Raw genomic sequence first — 21,806 nt, 5'->3', positions numbered from 1 at the left:
GGCCAAAGCTTTCCTGCCACCAGTCCTTCAAATCTGACTTGGACATTACGCGGGAGGAGGCTCCAAGCCTCCCTGAGGTCGCACTCCTTTTACAACACACGAAAAAGCAGTCGATAATGGGCCCATGTTGAATTCACTGCTCTCCACGTCTCCTCTTGGGACACAAGCCTAGCAGATGTGATAAAAACTGTGTCAGAGAAGTGGCTCTAGTTTGTGCCTTAATGACAACTTAAACCTCTAAACCAATACAACCAAAGGACTAACAGAACTGGCTGTTACCTCTCCCACCTGCCAATCTTCAAATATCTCTGAACTAAATTAGCACCTCTACCCACAACATCCCCTGCCACCCCACAAAAATCCATTCTAATTTTAAAAGATAAATGAATTCAGCAAACACATCGGCAATAAGTGTATGGTGTGTGTGTGTGTGTGTGTGTGTGTGTGTGTGTGTGTGTGTGTGTGTGTGTGTGTGTGTGTATGATATAATTAAGCTCTAACACATTTCATGTAGTTTATATTTTCTCAAGGTATGATTGTGCATTCAGATGTCTTAAAGAACTACCTAATCACCACCCCAGTAACCATATTAATACGAACAACTGGTAGAGCTATGGTTTCCAAAAGGTGCCTAAGGTATAAAAAATTACTTTTAAATATGTTCAACCACAGGAAAGAAAAGTGATAGGCTGAGCTACTGAAACATTCTAATTATTAAAATTTATACAGGAGAAATTTTTTTAAACCGTAGGTGGTTATACTTTTAACGTGTAAGAACTCTTTGTCTTATCTAATGATATGGTATCAAAAAATAGATTTCAATGTGTCCTTCTGATAACATTTTCTAAATTCTATAATTCAGCCTTCAGATGATAGGCTTTTTCACCCAGTATCTTGAAAGCCTATTCAGTCACAATTGCAGACCCACTTAATCAGCAATCATTGTTCTGCGATGCAGGACTTTGTTGTCAAGACAAGCACCAAAACCCTAAAAAAAAAATTTTTTCAGAACTGGCATAAGAAAAAAGTGATCTTTGTCAGACAAGGACAAATTTATGCAAATCTTTTATAAACATTCACAAACATTTATTTAGCTTTTGAAATGTTGGCCTCATTTGAGAGCATGAAAATGAGGGGGAAGTAGGAAAACGCAAAGGACAGCTTAGAAGCTGGCACACTACATAAATATTCAGAAGGAAGATTATAGGATTCACGTTAGGCTGTCTTAGGCTGCTCCAAAGTCCACACAGAATAGCAAAGAACAAAACTAACGAGAAGTACAGCAGATGTTAGACAATGCATCAGCCTCTTTTCCTCTCTCACTTGGCTATACTTGGACGCTTTTATATTTTCTTTCAATATGGTTAGGTCATTCAAGGATTCTCCTATAGACTCTGTATTGTGGCTACAGATCTATAAGCTGGAGGTCTGTCAGCTTTCCAAAAGTTTCCAATGAAAAGGCATTATGCAAATGCTACCTCTCTTACCCTCTTTCAGGAGGGAAAAAAAGCCTCCAGTATGCAGTCATCGGAGTATTGGAAGCCCCAGCCTTCATTTCTGTATAGCTGTGTTTGCCTCAGGGCCACGCTGCTTGTTTTGACAGTGGATCCCCCCAGATAGTTGGGATTAGTCGAGCTTGTTTAGATAAACTTGAAATCAAGGCCTTCTCTAGGTAGACAGCTAGATGTAGCTACCGAGTTTCCAGCTGCCTCCTCCTTTCATCCCCAAACAACTGGAGATTCACTGCAGCTATCACAGCCACAGGCTATGTCACATACATAAGTACAAAATTAAAGGCTGCTAAGAGAAGCCTTTGTAAGTCTTAGTGCTAAAATAAGGAATCTGTACTGCTTGGTTTATACAAATTATTCTAGCGCTTCCAGTATGAAGCTGAAATCATCAGTTAACAAGGCATATTAACCAAGGTTCCGGCCTCTTTGGATAGACAGGTTCCTGGTTTGTTAATACGCCTAACCTTCTGTTTCTTAGCTCTCTTGTATGAGAGCAATCGCTTAAAACGTTGAAAAGGAAATAATGGGCTTTATTTATCCAGCGGCAGGGGATGTCAGATGCTGTCAACAAACACTGTGAACGGAATATGAAAATCAAAATGTAAATATCAAATCCGCTTTTGAGAGAGAATTATTTAGCAATTGATTAGACAGGGCCTCACTAAACAGTCATCTCCAATTACAGAACTATTTCAGATCAACATGTAGTTCCTGCAACTTGCAGATTCTGATAGGATGATATCAGGAGGATTCGAGAACTGAAGAAATTTATACTCAGAACAGATTGATGACATCTCCTCACCAAGATAGAAGGCAGGTGATATGAAACACTATTGAAATAAAAAAAAATTATACAATTCAGTTTTCTAAAATCTAATACTCAAGGGTTTTGCTCTTTTGCAACTAGAAAAATGTCTCTTCAGAGGGCCAGCAAAACGCAAAGAAAATAATTCAATTCCACACAAATGTTTTATTTTACTTTACGTATCTTGCTCCAACACGTAGATGCTATTGTTTACCTGAGGCTGCCTGGGATAAACTGAACACAACGGTGGTACTAGAACAGGTGTAAATATTTCCCAGAGCTGTTCTATGAGACACCATGCATTGCAGAGGGCTTCTATCCTCTGACCACACTGTCAAGTCACACGAGGCGGTTTCCATCAATCAAGGTCACATATCACCAACAAAAATGTGTCCAGCTCAGTCACTATTTAACAGAAAAGCCTTAAGCCATGCAAGACAGTCTGGAACTGCAGTCACCAATTTGAGGTATTCCTATGACATTTTTGGTTCATTTCATGTACAACTTACAAACTTATAAAAGGAGTCAACAAACTTTTTCTCTAAAGGGCCAGTTGGTAAATGTTTTAGGCTTTGTGGGCCACTTAGGGCCTCTGTAAGAGACTCTTCTGGGGTTTTTTGTTTGTTGGTTTGGTTTTCTTTTCACACCTCTTCAAAAAGGTAAAAACCATCTTAGCTCAAAGGTCACACACAAACCCTCCCCAGGCAGGATTGGGCCAGCTGGAGGTAGTTTGCCAAACCCAAATTTAGAGTGTCAGGTAGTGCAGTCACAGAACATACACAAATTCACCAACACCCCAAAACTCAAAGTTAGACATTCCTGAAAGGTTACGTGCCAGCGATGTTGGTTCTTTAGTGAGCCAGCAATTCACATGATTCGTGATAAAGGGCCAAATGTCTACTGCATACAAACGTGCACGCTCTTTTTATTTAAAATTTTAAAAAAGAATTAAGAATAAAACATATTTGCACCACTCAGAATTCACAACTGGTGTGCGGCATCAACTCTTCAGCGAAACAATCCTTCTTATATTAATAGTTTGCTACTACAGTAAGGTCCAAGGGTTTTCTTACCAGCTAAATGGACTCATGCTCTCTGGATTACAAAAGCTCTCCACTTGGAGAGTTATTTCGTTATATTTTAAACAACAATATAAAAAGAGGAGGAAGCCTTTTCGGGTGCTTCCCTCCCTCATTCACTCCCACACGTTACAGGCCAAATGTCCCGTGGGGTGGTGAACACAGAAGGGCCTCTTTCTGCCTCTCTCATTACTCGCTTTTGGCCCCTCTTTCAACTCCTTTCCCTCAAATCTGCTTCCCAGGATTTTATCTTCCTTCTCTCTGCATCCTCTCCTATTAATAGTCGACTTATACTTTTCATTTCAATTATCATCACTATGTAAATTGCTCAAATTCAAATCCTCACTTCTAAACTGTATCTGGAGTCAGGCCTCTATTTCCAACTGCCTCTTGGACATTCCTGCCTCATGCCCACAGGAACTTCAAGTTCAACAGGTCAGCAATCCAGATGCATCACCTAGTTCCTGGTATACAGCAGCTTGCTAATCCCTTTCACCCCATCCGAATGAGAAAGACTCTCAGACCACACGAATACTTGCTGGGGGACAGATGTGTGACTTAGATTCAAGTACTTACTGCGGTTGTTGAATTTCAAAATCAATGTAAAAAGCTTCTGATTCCTTAAAACCTTCCCAAGTGTTAATAAACACAAACAAGGACAAGTGAGCCCCTGATCAGGCAAAGTTCATCGTCACCTTAGAAAGAGAATACATGTATTTCCTTTTGCAAGATGACATATTTAGAACCAGACAATGTACCAGAGGCCCTGTCTGCATGAAGCTTGCAATCCAATTGGAAAGACAGACGCTATGCGAATGAATATCCTAATACACAATTTGAATTGTGACAGAAGCTGTGAAGGAAAAAAACCCAGAGCACTCTAAGACAAAATGACAGGGGCCTGAATTTAGATGGAATGGTCAGGAAAGACGTCCTAGGAGGTGACATTTTGAGCTGAGACTTTAGGAATGAGTGGGCATTCACTGGTCAAAAACTGGAAGAGCAAAAGGGAGAAAAAGCCTCCAAAAAAGTAACAGCATGAGCAAGGGTCACTGAACAAGATCCCTTGGCACACTGAAAGAACTAAAGAAAAGCCTGGCCTGTTGGAGCAGGAAGTGAGGGAGAGAGTGACCCCAGATGAGGTTGGCAGGTTGGTAGGGGCCAAATCGTGTGGGGCCCTATAGGGCAGGTTAAAGAGTCCAGACTGTATTCTAGTGTATCAGAAGTCACTAGGAGGGTTTGAACCCTTTTACATCTCACTTGCTTGTCACTTGCTAACCCCTCCATCTACCTGCACGTCCCCGGATTCCATGGGGACTCCAAAGCTACTCTCAGTGAGCTCCTCACTTCTCCTGAGTTCCCATGTCAACTCTGTCGTCCGACAGACCACATCTCAGGACCCTAAATGTCCACAGGGAAAAGACACACAGCTGGGTGCATCTCAGGCCTCCACGAAGGAAGATGAACCTCATGTAGAAGCCTTAATAATAATCCTGGCAAAAGGGAGAGGAGTGGGGTTAAAGAGAACAACAAAGGAATTGTAACGAATTTAAATAGGCCTAGCTTAAATCTCTCTTCAGAACCTGGTGTTTCTTCTGAGCTCCCAAAGTTCATTTTCCTACATACAGAGAAAGCAAGACTTTTTATGGCAGTCATCTGCTGTATATCATTGCATCCAAAAAAGCTATTCATTATAAGACTATTAATTTTCAGTACCACTAGGAAAAAAAAATTCTGCAAATGAAATGATATACCATCAAATGTAAGATGCACCCCAATTTCAGAGATGTTAAAATATTTTTTTAAATGTGCATCTTGGAATTGATGAAATATATATACAGGTCTGTCTTTCCCACTAGACTGAGTTAAGGAAGGTGGGGTTTTTATCCATTGCCAGTGTGGAGCCGAGTACCGAGCACAGAGGAAGCATCCAGTGAACGGTTCTCAAAAATGACCACGTGATAGTCTGGGGACTTAGAAGGGGAAAAACAGCATTAACTGAGCACTTACTATTGCCACGCACAGTGCTAAAAGTCTGCGTCTTCTTGTCTAATCCTGAGAGTAAGCTGTGAGACCACAGGGGGCAAAGGAGGCTTGGATTTATGAGAGAATCGGTATTTATTCTTGATAGAGAAAATGAAAAAGAACAGAGAAAACTAAAGTTTGTATAAATGTGATTAGTTATTTCTGTCAAAGGTTTATAATTTCTGCCCAGTAACATAAAAATTATGTATCTAATTTAAAGTACCTAATTGACTTATGTCAGTTTCTTCTGATTCAGCCTGTACTGCTCTCTGCAGAGGGTTGAATGACAAGTGGAAGGGGACTGACCAAGCAGCTAATGTGTGTCCTGGGCTAGAATGTTTACACATGCTCGAGGATCCTTTCAGTAGCCTTATATAGATATTATCACCTTGTTTTACATGAACTGAACCTCGAAAGCTGAGTAAAATTAGTTACAGGTAAAAGAGTAAGGTAATTTGCCTGAGAGGAAATAGGCAGCAAAAGGAAAAGCTAAGATTCAAACCCAAGTTCGTCCATCCCCAGAGCTCAAGCTCTTCCCACAATCCTCAGCTTGCTGCTCTGTTGACTACAAATGAGGTCTTCAAGAGAGAGGTTCTCCTTCTCTGACCCTATATGATCAGGATTCTGTCTCTGCAGTTACAAGCACTCAGAGCTAAAACTTCGCAGCGGTAGCCCCCCATGCTAAAGGAAGGGAAAGCTCTCTTCCCCCCTCGCTTGCCAACTGCAGCAGCGTGGAATGAAAACTGTGTGTTGCTGTGTCAAAAGGTCTTAGGTTAGGGTAACCCACATGCCAGCTTGCTGAGCAATCCCGGTTACACTCCTATCTCTGTGTAATAATGGCGCCCCCCTCCACTCTCAAAAGTGTCCTTGACTGGATGCTATGGTCATCAGAGCCTTAGAGAGGGGAAAAACCCTGGCTGGTCTGGAGGGTATTCAAAAAACAAATAGCTATTCCATCTGTTTTGTGATGGGCAATTGGGGAGGGGTGTTAGAAGAGTTAGTTTTTATCACCTCACTCCAGGATCTTTGTCCACATTAAGGACTTACCTACATTCTATGACAATGCAATACCAGACATCATCAATTACATGGAAGCAGCAAGAGCTTCTCTTTCCATTTTCCTCATGCTGTCAAAAAACATTTATCTACACTAATTCAGGTATTGTGTATACATCATATCCACTTCTCCTGCAATTCTACATTAGTATTACTTCCATGTTTTACAGATGAAAAAAAATGAGGCTAAAAAAGTAAAGCCTTTGCCCAAAGTGACATGTCCAAAGCCTAATCTAATAGAACATGGGAGTACTTGTCTTCTACTTTTCTTTGGCCAAACTTGAAAAAAAAAAAAAAAAAAAAAAGCACTTAGAATTTTTAGAAATAAGCGAAATGTGAATAATGAACAGTACTTTAGCTGCCATTAAATCTGTTTACTATAACAGATACATTTAAAAAATTCAGAAATACTTCTCAATTTACCCGAAGTTTAGATCCCCAGAATCTGGCAGGTTAGAAGAGTTCTCTGATAAAAATAATGATCTCAACAATTTACAGTTTACACTTCTAAACTAGATGTTGCTGAAAGAGGCACCATGTTTGAAATATATGCAAATACAAGAATCATAAATGCCTCTCATTAAGCCTCTGCTAGATAAGATGGGATTTAATAAATGTATGTTTTAGTCTGTCCTACTTCATTCTAATTATGAGCCCCAGATCACAGTGCGAATACTATTCAGTCGTTTATTATATAACAAATATTTAGCCTACTATTAATAATATCGAGGTCCAGTACCAGGTCCTAGATGCGGACATGAAGCAGACAAGATCCCTGACTTCCTGCTGCAGGGAGGAAGCGATCCATAACCAAGTATGTGCAATAAAGGGTTTTAGGTTTTCTGGCGTTAAGTATGGTCATGGAAAAACAAAGGTACTGTCAGGTCTACCCAGAGGGAGTGAAAGACTCCTCAGAGGTGGTGAACATTGAGCTCACGTTTTGTTTTGTTTTTAAGATTTTATTGGGGGAATCAGGGAAGGGGGACAGACAAGTTGCTGTCCTTTTGTTCTTCAGTCAAGTTGAGGAGGACATCACTTCACTGGCCCATGTTGGTATTGTGATCATTGTGTTCTTCCTAGGTGAGGCAGATCGGTCGCTGGCCATTGGACGGCAGCTCACAAAAGCTCACGTCCACTGCCGGCCAACCCCATGGCAGCCTACACCGTTGCCGGTGACTCCCGGTAGCCCAGCTCCAGGTTGAGCTGTTGTTCACCATCTTAGCTGTAGAGGGCACAGCGTTGCTGGCCCTCATGTGGGATCCGAACCGGGGGCCTGAAGCTCAGAGCTGGCGTCCCAAGCCAACTCCTAACCAATGCGCCACTCGGCCGGCCCTGAGCTCACTTTTCAGAGATGAGTCAGTATTTACTAGATAAGCAGGCTAGATAAGAATATTCTAGAAATAAGAGCAATGTGAAACAATATTATATTACATGTTTCACAAGGTTGATATATAAGTAAATGATCCTTGATAAAGTTCAATTTTCTTTAAAAGACAATCTTAATTCTTTCATAAATTCCTTTTCATTTCCACCCACCATCCCCCACCTGCTCTATTCGCTCACACACACACACAGACTAGTCCACAGCCTGGACTTGTGTTGTATCACATTTGCAATCTGCAGCTGACCAAAATTAGACAGTTTCAAAGAATGGCAGCCAAAGGAATCTTTACTGCATATAAGGATTTTAAAAATGAAAACTAACATAATAATACAAAGTACTACATGCAACCAAAAGGGCTAATTTACTAGGACAGTGGGACCCATGACTACATTTCTGAGGTTTTGAATATGGAAAGTCTCAATATACAGACTTCACAACTGAAATAAATTTAAAATAATTAGTTATTTGAAACCCCTCTTCATCGCCATTTAGAGTTTCATATTTTCCATACGATTTAGAACATAAATACTCAGGAACTGTTTCTGATTCACTCTTCATCTTTCCTTGACAAAGTACTCTCTCTTACCTTCACGACTTCTCTAAATTTTGCTCTGGAATACTGCAGGCTTAGGAAGGAAAAGTTTCCAGAGTTCTTCGTAGTATCAGTCTGAAATTCTAGGTAAAGGAAAGCACACACTGCCCTAACACCTGACAAAACGGAAGCACCAAAGCCAGGTGACCCTGCTATCTTAAATCTACCCATCAAAACAGTAGGCACTACATAATTGTTAGTTATGATTAGATGCCAGGTATTACTCTGAGCACCCTGTACGTTTCAAATCATTTAACCCTCACAACAATCCGATGAGGTCTTTACTATAATTATCTCTAGTTTATATAGGTGAGGAAATGAAATCTCAAGGAGGTAAAGCTCAGTAAATGACAGGGCTTGGATTCAAACCCCAGCCGCCTGGCTCCAAAGCCCACGCTCTTAGTCACCGCTGCAGTGCCTCTGCACGCTCCTTTCTGGAGCACCTCTGTGTATTACATACTTCATATGCACAATTATCCACTGGCCCCTCACTTATCCTGGCTGCTAGAGCCGCTAACACTGACTATACTCATTCCTATACTTGGAAGAGTTCACAGATTGACAGGCCAATAAACAATACAATGTAACGAGTCAAGGTTCCAAGTGCTCTCCAAGTGCTGAGGACAGAGTGACTAATTCAGTCAGGGCAGGTTTCACAGAGGAAGTGACACAAACAGTTCATTGAATGTTAACTGAACCAAAGTATACTGGGGGGGAGCGGAGGAGATTTGGGGTAAGGGAGCATTTCAACCATAAAGACAACATGAGCAAAATGCAGAGGTAGGAAAGAGCAAAGCATGCTGGGAAATGGTGAGGTAGTCTACTCCTGGTTATAAAGGGAAGTGGCAGGAAACCGGGCTGGAGGTTGGGTCAAGGTCAGATTGTGCTGGGCCTTGAATCCAAGAAACTTGGGGTAGATCTTGAAGGCACCAGGGAACCATCAAGAGTTTTGACTCAAGACAAATGTTTGATGACATGATTTAACTTAGTTCTAGAAAGACATCTCTGGCCTCCTTGGGGAGGGTAGTGATGAAAAAAAGGTCGCTGGGTTGCAGGCCATTAGGAAGAGTCCACAGGGAAGAAGCTGAGTGTGTGAATGCAGAAGGAAATGGCAGAATCGGACAGACTAGGGAGCAACTTAGGAGGAACAAGAACAGGACCTGATGACTGTGGGCTTGTAGGTGAGCCCCAGTGAGCAATAGACACTGGTTACATGAGGCTAAAGCTAAGGCTCAGGCAGGCTACCGCTGTGTAAAGCAGCCACGGTCTACTTGGTTATAATCACTGGGTAACTCACCAGAAACAAGACCATCCAACAGGATTCACAGATGTCTAAAATTTAGTGGGGCTTTTTCGGAGCCAGACTAAAACCAGGAGGACACTTCTAATAAGAATGTGTAAGTAAGGACTGCATGGTTCCCATTTCCTGGAGTGAGATTCTAGTAAGCAGTAGTAGCACATCATAGCTGTATAGCTTGGTGTGCTTTCAGAAATAGCTCAAAAAGAATTTGTCTTTTTAATGAATTCCTTCCATATAACTGTAACAGCCGGGGAGTGACCAAATTAGGAAGAAATCTTCACTTAAAAGAACCTTAAATCAGAAAATGTATCCATTTTTCAATTGAGTTTGGCTAAATGTTTGAGGTTTGGAAACACAGTTTCATTAAGAAGCCAGTCCAACCCCATCCCATTCTTAAACTCTCTCTTTTCCAGAAATGGGGAAGGAGGGAGGACTCAGGATATACCCGGGGTGCCAAAAAAATGTATAGAAGTGGACACTTGGTCACCGTTGTTCAAGCAGTAGTTCACCGTCATCAGAAGTGTCTGGACGCTGATGGTAACCACTTTGAGCACCTCTTTTAATTGCAGAAGTCAAACGTGACTTGTATTCATCTTTTGTTATTGGTATATATTGAGTATTACAATTTTAATACAGTTTTCATTTTTTTAAAATGTGTATAGTTTTTGACCCCCTCTGTAGATATGTTAGGATATACCTCTTACATACAAAATGGGTTGTTTTTTTTCCAGCAAAGGCTTCAAAAAGCAGCAACCTGACATCTGTGTAAACTGATAAATTTGTCTTGTAACAGCAAGGGGGGAAATAAGAGGCAACATGTGACAGATTATTTCTTAGGATTATTTTTTACCCATCCATGTGCCTATAACTTAAAAAACCTTTAAACAGGCGAATCCAGAACAGGACACTTTTAAACATATACAAAGAAGCAGATGTTTAATCTGAGACGTACTCTGCATCTGCAACCTATCAATGAATCTTTTCAGAAATCCCTAATGTGGCCCATCATAATGGCTACATTTGGTAACCATCATGGAGCCGGCCCTACTTGAAGAAAGCTGACTCAGCAGGGTGCTTTGTTGCTATTATGCTAAACCATCACCTCCCAGGTTTTAGGTCGCATGAGATTGAGTTTATATCTAGGGATGAGAAAATTCCATTTCCACCTACAACCCCAGACCGCCAAGTTACTGAGAAATATGGAGGCTGACTTTTTGAGCAAGAGGTCAAAAAAAAATCCATGAATCAACAGTGACTCTTAGAAAAGCACACATTTAAAGCAAATCTAAAAGGAATCTTCTTTTAAGGGAAGCTCCAAGACTTTCACTTAGGTTTCTCTGAGCCCCTCTTGTTAACTTGTCTGATTCCTATGGCTTTACAACCCAAAGAACAAGAAATTGCACAAATGTGATTACATGATGGCATCACTACCCGAAGGTCCTAGTTTTCAGAGACATCCCCGCTTTCTGGCCATGCCATTGCTCCACCAACCATCAGGACCCCACGTGCATGCACTACCCTTGTAGCCTATGGGGCAGTTAGGTCCTTCAGGGAAGACAGAACCAACTTCTTCTCGCCTCCTCTTTACCTGGCACCGTGTCTGGCCCACAGTCTGCAGAGACTAACTACACTTATCAATCTCTCACTCAATTAACGCACAAAATCAAATCTACTCTCCCAGAAAGTTTCGGCCACCAAAAGCAGACATGAGGATGGGGGAGAAAATCAGCAAATGCTGCCACTTACAAGTTAGTCTTTTTAAGGCCAGGTTGTGGAGCCATTTTAAAGTATGATCGTTTGACCCTTGTATAAGTAAAACCTTTGGATGAGATTCAAATGAACTGACAAATTCTGTTCCATGGTATATGGTGTCATAAAAAGTTTCTGGGACCAAACCTGACCTCACCATTTAAAGGGGATCAAATCCGAACAGACTGTATGAGTAGGTTGGAAGCATGACAGCATCACTTTGGAGGAATGGGGAAGAAAATGGTACAGCTGAAAAGTTTCCAAGAGAAATGGGATACACCAGGTCTGATTCCATTCTTTGCGAGCTTGGTGAATGCAAGGCTCCAAGGACCACAAACCCAAAATCTCATTCCAACTTGAAGATACTATGGCTTAGACAAGTCACTATAAAAAGAATGGCAAAATCTTTGTGGAATCAATGTCCTATTTTATACAGACCGGGTACTCTGCTGCTTATGTTTCTCTGCCTCATAATGACGGGGAAAATCAAATTTTATCATTTGTATTACATTTTGTGTAAATACAATACATGTGTGTCCTATTATACAATGTTGGTACAATGAAGCTTCCTTTCATAGCAACAAAACATTTAGGAGCTGTGTGTATTCTATCTGTAATTTTCTTACTAGATAGTATTCTTTCAATGAATCAGGGCATGAACAAGTTTTAAATGGAAATGTTTACTTTCTGGCTTATCAAGATTTGGAAGAAAATAACATGAACGTTTTCATACACAGGAGCTCTCCAAAAGAATGAGGCAATCGCCAACATACAAGTAGCAAGTCTGTAGTAAATATTATCTCTGGTGTCTTTCTAATCAGAATCTTCCAATCCATTCACATAGGTTATACTACGAATAGCTGTGAGCTTAAAAAATGTTTTCTTGAGAGCATACCTGGAAGCATGAACAGACGAAAACTCCATATTTAAGCAATTACATGCAACTCAGAAATGCCAATTTCCATCACAATTAGCCTAAGTTATGCAACATATTTTTGTTCCTTTTTAGTATACAGTTGATGTGTGTTTTTATAATTTGCTTAACTGCCTATAGTGAAATTTTAAAATCACACAGACCATATAAACCATAAAAGAAAGGGTACCTTTTTATTTTTCCCAATGTACCATGTTTCTACATTGCTTATAGAGCTTCTACAAGAAACACTGTTCGTTTCTATATAAAGATTTCCATAAAATTTTTATAGTTTCTATAAATGCATAAAGATTGTTGGTTTCATTATAACCTCTGTTTCAGTGCCAATGGAAAGAAAAATTACCTGCAACTCTAAACAGCGATCCACATACAGGGGTAGATAAGTGTGCTCCAACCTCTATTTAAAGAGCTCTAAGACACTCACTATATTTCATCAAAATATAGATGAGCACACTGGAGAAGCAACTTCTAGCACATTGAACTCTATTTGCCACTCTTAGAACGAATAGGCTATAAAATGTGCAACTGTGAGAACAAATTATTAACTCTACATGTTTTAGTGTGAGAAGTAATCATATTATAACTAATACATTTTTAAATGGTATGCATAATGCCTATTATACTTGACACATTACAAGGCTATTTATGGAAATCTTTCTGATAGGTTACTATAGCTTTATTCCAAATTATCCCATATACATGGTGTAGTTACTAAAGGCTGATTTTTTTTTATGTGAAAAAAATTGTATAACGTTTTAAAGCCAAAGATGGGATTTTGATGACAGTGGTGACCATAATTTGCTAACATGTTAATTTAACTATCCTTTCCCACTTAATTCAATTAGTATTCATTAAAACTGCACTAATCACAATGAGTAAAGTTTTACCAATTATTTCTGTAATTATGAATGAATACAGTAAACATAACAAAATAATTATAAATCCACTTAATTAACTAAAAGGCTATTTCCAGCTGGGAAAGATATTCATGTTTTGTTTTGTATTTTTGTATTTTTAATGCTAACTATATTGACATGTTGATATCTTTGAGAAGCCATTTCTAGAAATGAAAGAAATATGTTAGTATTGTGATTCTGTTCTTCTTTAGCAGGCTGCATTAAGAGCCTCATTATCTAGTTATAATAAGAAATTAAAGAAAATCTGGTTTAAACTACCCAAACCAAAGTAACTCGAAAATTGCACCTGTACTTTAGTAATCTTAACCCTAAAAAACAAAAATTTTTAATTACTTCATATTATGCTTATGAGAGATAAAATTGTTTTAATTTCCTAAGTACTAAGTTGTTAGAATGTTTTTAAAGGCAGGATCCTTTTCAAGTCAGGATCCTACCAATGCTGGTGTTTTAGTACTTAAACTGGCTAAGCATTAAACAAAAGTAGATGAATAGATAATGTGAACTCTGAAAAGCCCTTGCTTTCTCTTTTGCTGTTTGTTTTTCTTTTTAAAGAAATAAAGGCATTGCACATCATTCTGGAATTAACAAAGCCTGTACTTTCAGGTTTAAAGATAGCAGGCTTACCAGATTTTAAATGAAATATTGAGTGCTACAGTGATTTAATGGTTTTAAACCATAGATGTCACTGTGGTCTGAGGGTGTCACAGACAACTTAAGGAAGAAAAAAAAAAATGGGGCACAGAGAAATCACTTTGTCAGTAATTACAATCAAGAGTCCTAAAATGTGGCTCAGGCTGCTCATTACTTCTTCCTTCTGTATCAAGACCCTTATTTACATTTCAGATTACATTTTTTATGAAACAGTAAGATCTATCAGAGCTGAGAGGGCTGAAATAATGAGGGGAAAACATTTTAATAAAACGTGTTGGGTCTGCATTACTTCCGTGTCAGAAAGAAAGGCTACTTCTGTAGTGATGGATCATTTATTCTGCTTCTAAACGAGAAGCAAAAAGATGAAACTGATGAACTTTTACTGCCCATTTGTCTTTAGCAGACAATTAAGACAGAGAAGATCAAAATGGATTATCATACGACGCAGACAACTGGCCCAACAGTAATACATCTCCGGGACCACAGATTTGTAACTCTCTTTTATCCCTCCCCTTTCTTCTTACTTCTTTTTCCACTCTAAAGGCAGTGCTAGCTTTGTGGCTCAAGGAGAGCCAAAAGGCTGGTCATCATTATTCAGTCACAGATGTCAATCTAACCTCCCTTTTTTCTCAGTTTCTAAAGCAGTGAGCCACAATAATTTGTGACAGATTCTTTTACTGTAAGGTACAAAGAACACACAGAATAAAACATCTAGCAGCAGCAAGCGTCTCTGATCAAGTGTGCTGGTACATGGGAAATACACAAATGTAAAAACAAGCACTGGTAGTTTAAGCGAATGAGGAAGAAAGCTGGGGCGCGGGGAGAATTTGTGTGTGTGCATGTGTAGTAATAAGCACTATAGTTTGGGGTAAATTATCGCAAATATTCCTTATGGATTACATCATAAATGTTTAATACCAGAAATGTTGTCTAGGTTAAGTACATATTCGGCATTTAAGGTTTATATGTAATAAAAATATTTCTAAGAATTCCTTTATAATAGTACACCGAAGGTAAAAAATTTGATTTAATCCAACAAATGCTAAGAAGAGAAAACATGTAAGATCAGAACCCAAATGATAAAAACGGTAAATAAGAACTATGCAGGTCTCATTTCTGCTACCAGTAAATCAACTCTCAAATAAACTTCTGGGATTTGTAGGTAACTTCATGAAAAACAAAGTAGATCTGTCATTCATCCTTCATTCTTAAGTTATTTGTGGGAATGAAAGGAAGCCTTGTGTTGCGTCCAACTTGGAGGGATGCTGAGTAAGGCAGTGATGTATGTAAGTCTACAACCAGCCCATGAGCACCGTCCTCCAAATTTCAAAGTTGTGTCACTGATCCAAACAAGGAAAACAAATACCTATCCAATGAGCACTTTAAAATTGCTGAAACCTGTAATTAGTTTTTAGGCTCTTACTGTAATTTTAAATACTTCCAACTTCAATATAAGAAACGCTTGTAAGGTCATCCATTAACCAAAGTAAAGAGAACTAAGTTCATAGCATAACCTTATCTAATCTGTAAGCTGGGCTCCATATGCAATGACAGAATTAATAATAGTCCACATTTCTCTATATATACACAAATACACTATATATACATATGTATGTATAATACCTACATATATACACATGTACTCTCCTCAAACACACAAACATATACATACACTTAGAGAAATAAACATGGGAAAATAAACACCAAATTGTCATAATGGTCATTTCATCTGAGTAGTAAAATTACAGGTGGCTTGTATTTTCTTTATTTTCATTCTTTTTATTTATTTTTGATTTATCTATATTTCCTACAAATTTTTGTCATGAACATATTATTCATGTGATTTTTTAAAGTTACACCCAAAAAGATCACGTTGCTCAAAAATTTACAGATATAGTAAGAAACTATGTTTAAAGGAATAGATCCCTGTTATTTTAAGTTTTCTCCTACGAAATTTTCTCTCACTGGGTAATTGGAATCATGGCACCACAAAGGTAAACTTAGACACAAAATTTTAGAATGCTGATTTTCTTAAGAGCTAAGGCCTCAAGTCTATTCAAAATAATATTTTAAGATTTTCCACCCTTTAGACATTGTTTAAGGGGGGGAAATCATTAATATAAAGGTTCTATAATCTTTGGATTGTGTAGTTTAAATCCAATGGGCTCACTCCCATGGCAAGTTAAGGCATAGTGAAATTTCAACTCTCCAGTTGGAAGACGAAACAAGAGGTAGAGTGAGAAGATTAGTCTTTTTTAAAATCTCATTTAAAAGTCTTGTGATCACACATAAAGCAAACCATACCAGCTCTCCTGAGTTCTTGGACAATAAAATCTCATTACAAAGCATCTTATTATGCTGATTATCCAGTTATATTCCTGGTCACAATATGTCACCTGTGTTCATAAAGATGTATCGGATGCCTTGCCCGCTACACAACAGGCCACACTGCAAAGGTGTTACTACTGCTGCACTGGGTATTTGTGTTCCATTGTATTTATCCTCATTCAAGGACATTTTTTTAACAGACAAAATTAAGCGGATGTACTTCTGAAACATTTTTATTATGTACAATATTCTGCATGTGAAAGGTTTTATGAACTTGTTTTACTCAATGTAAACAAGGATGCTTTTATTTTCAAACTGCTCTAAAAAGCATACCAAATTGCATATTTGAACTAAAAACGTAAGGTTCCCCAAAAAGCTTCAAAACATCTCTAATGTTTCTTTAGAAACTAGAATCCAGGATGTATAACCTGGGTCTAATTATCAAGAGTAGAGCAGCACCAGAACTTCAACAGTAGTTTGTGGTTAAAATACTTCCTTCCGCTCCATTCCTTACTTGCAGAATACAGGAAATTCAAGATGGCAGCACTCACTGGCCAATCTTACCTTTCCCTACCATCGTTACAGCTACCCTCACCCTGAAGACCCTTCCTACATGTGTATCATCTCCTTTGAAGGCTACCATAACACATAGTTTCCTAATCTATTTCAAATTTCAGGAACTGTTATAAACTTCTCTCCTCCCCCGTTTTGTTACACTGGTTCTTGACACTTAAATAGCATTAAAAGAAAAAGAAGTTCACAGGCAATCCAAAAAAGGATTTCCTAATGAACTGCAGACTGTAGCATACCTCAAAGCAAAAAGTAAAATTTGTGATAGATTTTCTTCCTTACTTTCTGTGCATTTTTTCCCCTGAAGGTAACACCCCAAATCTAGTACCAATATTTTCAGTCCTACTTCAATATGTTTTACTTTTTGTCTTGGGTTCCTAATTACTGTTTCTCTTCCCTTCTAAAAATTCATTTATCTCTTTCAGTGAAAAAAGAACAGTAATAATATGTTGAACAACTCTGAAATAAATTTTGTCATGTAAAAAATTAATTACGCATTCCGAACCTGGTCACCGTAGTCCTCCGGGAATTGCCTCTGCACCTCAGGATCTGTAAATAATTGACAGATAATATTAATTGGCTTTGGATTAGTGAGCAAGCAGAGGATCACACATTAATATTTGATCAGAAGATGATAGCAGCCCTGGCAGGGGATCCAAGGGGGGCAGCTGAGGCTGCTATGTTGATGAGCACAAGGAAGGACTCAGCAAGGCACTCCCATTACCCTCCTCCAGAAACACAAAAAAAGAAAAATTTTAAAGACCTGATGCTACTGTTAACTTTAGACTATTACCTAATGCAAAAACCTTGCCAGCTGCAAATTGCCCTCAATATATTTTTCCAGGGAAAATGAGTCTTAAACCTGCCTGACTTTTCTTGTCTAATCAGAAGACGCCTCCTTTTCACAGTCACAGATGTGGGCTTGATAAACCGTCTTAAACACCAGTTTCAGGTGGGGGGGAGGGGGGCCTGCTGGTGAGGGTGAGAGAATTCTTTGAAGGAACAAACGCAAAACTCCTTGCTTTTAAAAATAAAATATGTCCTTCCCAAAGTATTTATGAGCTCTTGAAAATACAGATAAAACTAGGTAACATCTTCTTCATAACAGAACCAAACTATACGCTTTTAGCTTATCAGTGAAAATGACATATCATGATGTGAGATATGGTCTAACATAATTAGACTAGCTAAGAAACTAAAAAAAATACATAGGTGAAAAATACCTTTCATGACCATCATTTAAAATGGAATTGCTAAAGGGGTCACTTGATTCTTCAATCATAATTGCAAGATAATCCAATGTATTGTCTGTAAGTCAATACAGAAGTGTACTAATTAAAAGCTATTACATTCCATTTGTTATCGATTAGGAAAACATTCAATCTTTTCTAATAAGAGAAAGATCTGATTCCTCCGAGACACATTAAGTAAGGAGAGTGATCAGAATAATATCTATTTGAAAAATTTTGTATCAATGCAAAAGGCTTATGGAAAAGAGCAATATTTGAGGGTCCCTTCTCACAGAGATCACAGTATATACTACTCACTTCATACCTATCCTTTAAAACACTGATTTACTCCTCTGTGAAAGTAAATCCATGTAAAAGTTAAAACTCTTCAAATCACAAAACAAAAATACAGTTAATGGTGCTGCAGGGAAGAATCGAAAAGAGAGAAAACTAAGGGCCTAGTCACATAGCTCCATTTAAATCCTAGAAATACCAGATTTCATGTCACTAAAGTCGATGGATGTTATTTTCAAAACCCAAGACTAATAACAAACAGGCATATTCAAAAGGTCCCACCAAAAGCAGGGCTCCCCAAAATGGGAGGTGCAAAACAGCTGAAAGGCTCCGTAGACCATTTCAGCTCTTGAGGTATCTTCTGGTTGACTTAAAAACTGGGGATCAGTTTCTTGTGTTTAACATCTTCAAATACGAGAAGAGACAAAGGCCGTGTCTAGACCGTGACTAGCAGAATGCTGGCATAATCCCCGACGCAGTGCTGTGCGGGGCTGCCCTGACGGGCCAGCACGGGCCCTGTCACTTGTCTCTGGCCAGAGGGCTGAGTCAGCAAGGATTTGGCCTCTTGAGACAGGAGGCCAGAGGGCACTCACGGTGTGGCATGGAAAGCACTAGGTTGGTCTACAGGGAAAAATTAGCCAGCAGGATGCAAAGGGACAGATGCCCAACAAACCTCTTAATGTGTGCTGTGGGGTGGGGTTGGGGTGAGCCTAAAAAGAGGGCAGTGCTATAATTCCTAAAACATACATAATGAATTGGTCTAGGGGAAAAAATGGTATTTTAGGATTTAAAATTTGGTTCTAAGACCCCAAAAAAAAGGGACCTCTAAGTCACTGAGGTATGCACAGTAAAAAGGAGGTTGGGAAAGCCACAAGATAATCTAAGGCTTATTCTTTTTCTTCCACTTGTCATGTGGTTAACACTTACTCTTCAACCAGAAAACTTCAGACAGAAACGACTCACACATAAATCTTTAATGTCATGTCCTCGTTCTTACAGTATTTGTTCTTCTTGGGAACCACAAAATACCAATGGAAATAAAGACAGAATAAAACCAAAGACTTCATTTTTTATCTCCATTTTTGAGGGGATGAACGTCAGAAACCAAAATTTGTGGTACGTTCTTCAATTTTAAAATAATAAGTTTCCTGATATAGGTGAGAGAAGGAAAGTTTTAAAATCTCTTTAATTATTGTAGATTAATAAGAAACTAAATCATTAACTTGTCACTTTAAAATGTATTTTATTCACATATACAACATAACAGAATTGAAAAAAGAGAAGGAAACATGGATAAAAGGAAAAATCAACCTATTTTAATATAATAAAGGTAGGTATGACCATGGAATGCCAAGATAGGGGGTCATTCAAACCATATTATTCTAAACGCTGCCTCAATGGCAGGCAGCATAACAAACACCACCAACTAATTCCTTCAACTGTCCTAAGACTAACCTGAGAGTGAGGTTCCCAGACCGTAACAGAATCATGTTCCAAGATAATACATAAATTACTATTTATTATGATTCAAGCATAAAACTTTTGATTTCCTTTAGGCCCTGAGGTTTACAAACGCAAACTTCATGGGTCCTTAAAACTCTTCTAAAGCAATATTTAAAGAGAAAAAAAAAAAAAAAGGCAATGCTTTTTAAAACCAAAGCCCAACCTATAAAGCTCCATTCAATTAGCTCAGAGATCCAGTCTGATAGTTAATAAAACTATGACAGCCATTTTGTAAAAATTAACACAAAACTGAAAATAATTTGTTTGAATTTTCTTAAAATGTCTATTTTACACACTAGGTTGAAATCTTTCTTCACATTGAGTTGATCATTATGCCATAATGTCATCATAATATCGACATTGGAAACATCTGAGTTAAAAAGGTCCAAATACAATCTGCTTTTCTCAAGCAACACAACACCCGCCTTACTAACAGTTTCAGCATGGCACATGTACAAAACCTAGCACCCTGCAGTTAAGCAAACCTCCTTTAAATTTTCTGTCTGGCAGCAATCCACTTGCGTGTCTGTATGTTTTTTACAAGTACTCTATGTATTTCATTGCATCAGCTGCATTTCTTTGAGTTTTAAATGGTCTGGGAACATTTTATGAAATGTTCTATATCTTTATATGGAAAATAACATACACGAGGAAACTGTGCATCGGTCTAATATTTATATATCTATTTCTTTATCCACCCTCCAATGCTATAATTGCTAACCTGCTCCATTCATACCCTCACCACCAAATGCAGTGTCACCAAATAGCTAACTTTAAACACAAAAATCTGCACAAGACAGAACTACCATGGAAAAAGTAACAATTCGCTTAGGCAGTAACAGAGTTATCGGCATTTGTCAAGCTTTTTCTCTAAGAATTGCCCCTCTCACAGAAAATAAAGAACATAAGATGGTACACAGCACACCCTTCCTTCCTTATTCTTCTCTCTCAGCAACTTTCTGCAGATTTAAGTAACATATTACAAAATTAAAAATCAATTTTATCACCTCCTAGGAAAATAATTTTCAACAACGACAAAAAACCGTATTTAAAATATCTTGCCAACATGATGTATGGTATGGTAGAGTCGATACATCTCTTAGCCACATAAGCCAAAAAGAGGCAGCTGGCTCTGGAATAAATCTTCACACATTATGTCAACGTGATGGGCCACCACTTCCTCTCCTCCCAGGACCATGGCCACACAAGAGGCTGTCCCCACACAGAACAAGTACACCACCTCCACTGGAGGCCACAAAAGCGTTTCCATATTTAAAACAGACATTTCACAATGCACAATCTCATTCAGGCACAGAACATGGCCATGCTTCAAAGGCTACGTCCTCACAGCAAAAAAAAACTTGACCTCAGAAAAAATGTCTTTTTTTTTTAAGAAAGGCTAATTTTCTTCGATCTCAACAGTCCATGTTTTCTAGTCTTCTACTATAACTTACTTTTAAATCTTTAAGATATACCAGATTGCCACAGGATGTTTAATTAATAGAATAAGAGTTTGGGCAAGACTTACTAGAAAGGTGCTATAAATTATTTTACACAGGCTCCAAAACCTTGAGTTCTGCCTTAGGCTTAAAGTTCCTAGAAAACGTAGTAGACAGATCTTTTACAACAGAAATGCAAAATAATTCATAAAAGTACTGTGCTTATGTATGAGGGCTCATTTGTAGAGCAGTAACTAGTGTGTGTACACACACACACACACACACACACACACACACACACACATCCTCACCAAATTATTTTCTTGTTTTTCTGTGTCACACCAATGACTCCGTTTGAAGGGTCTAGGCATGACACTTTAACAGATTATTGAAAAATATACTTATCTTCGCTTTCTGTGAAAGGCATAACAATTGCATAC

General features: G+C 38.5%; 1 protein-coding gene across 1 annotated transcript in view; it reads right to left on the bottom strand.

The window, feature by feature from the left end:
• Positions 1-21,806, bottom strand: part of DENND1A (DENN domain containing 1A) — a 493,284-nt gene that overhangs the window by 365,497 nt on the left and 105,981 nt on the right. The window contains exon 3 of the mRNA XM_019658787.1: positions 17,407-17,450. Coding sequence (XP_019514332.1) covers positions 17,407-17,450 — 44 coding nt within the window. The remainder of the gene's footprint in view (positions 1-17,406; positions 17,451-21,806) is intronic.

Source organism: Hipposideros armiger, unplaced genomic scaffold (genome assembly GCF_001890085.2).
Source record: "Hipposideros armiger isolate ML-2016 unplaced genomic scaffold, ASM189008v1 scaffold_290, whole genome shotgun sequence".
NCBI lineage: Eukaryota > Metazoa > Chordata > Mammalia > Chiroptera > Hipposideridae > Hipposideros > Hipposideros armiger.
The sequence above is the reverse complement of the archived record's forward strand: the minus strand, read 5'-3'. Positions and strand labels throughout refer to the sequence as shown.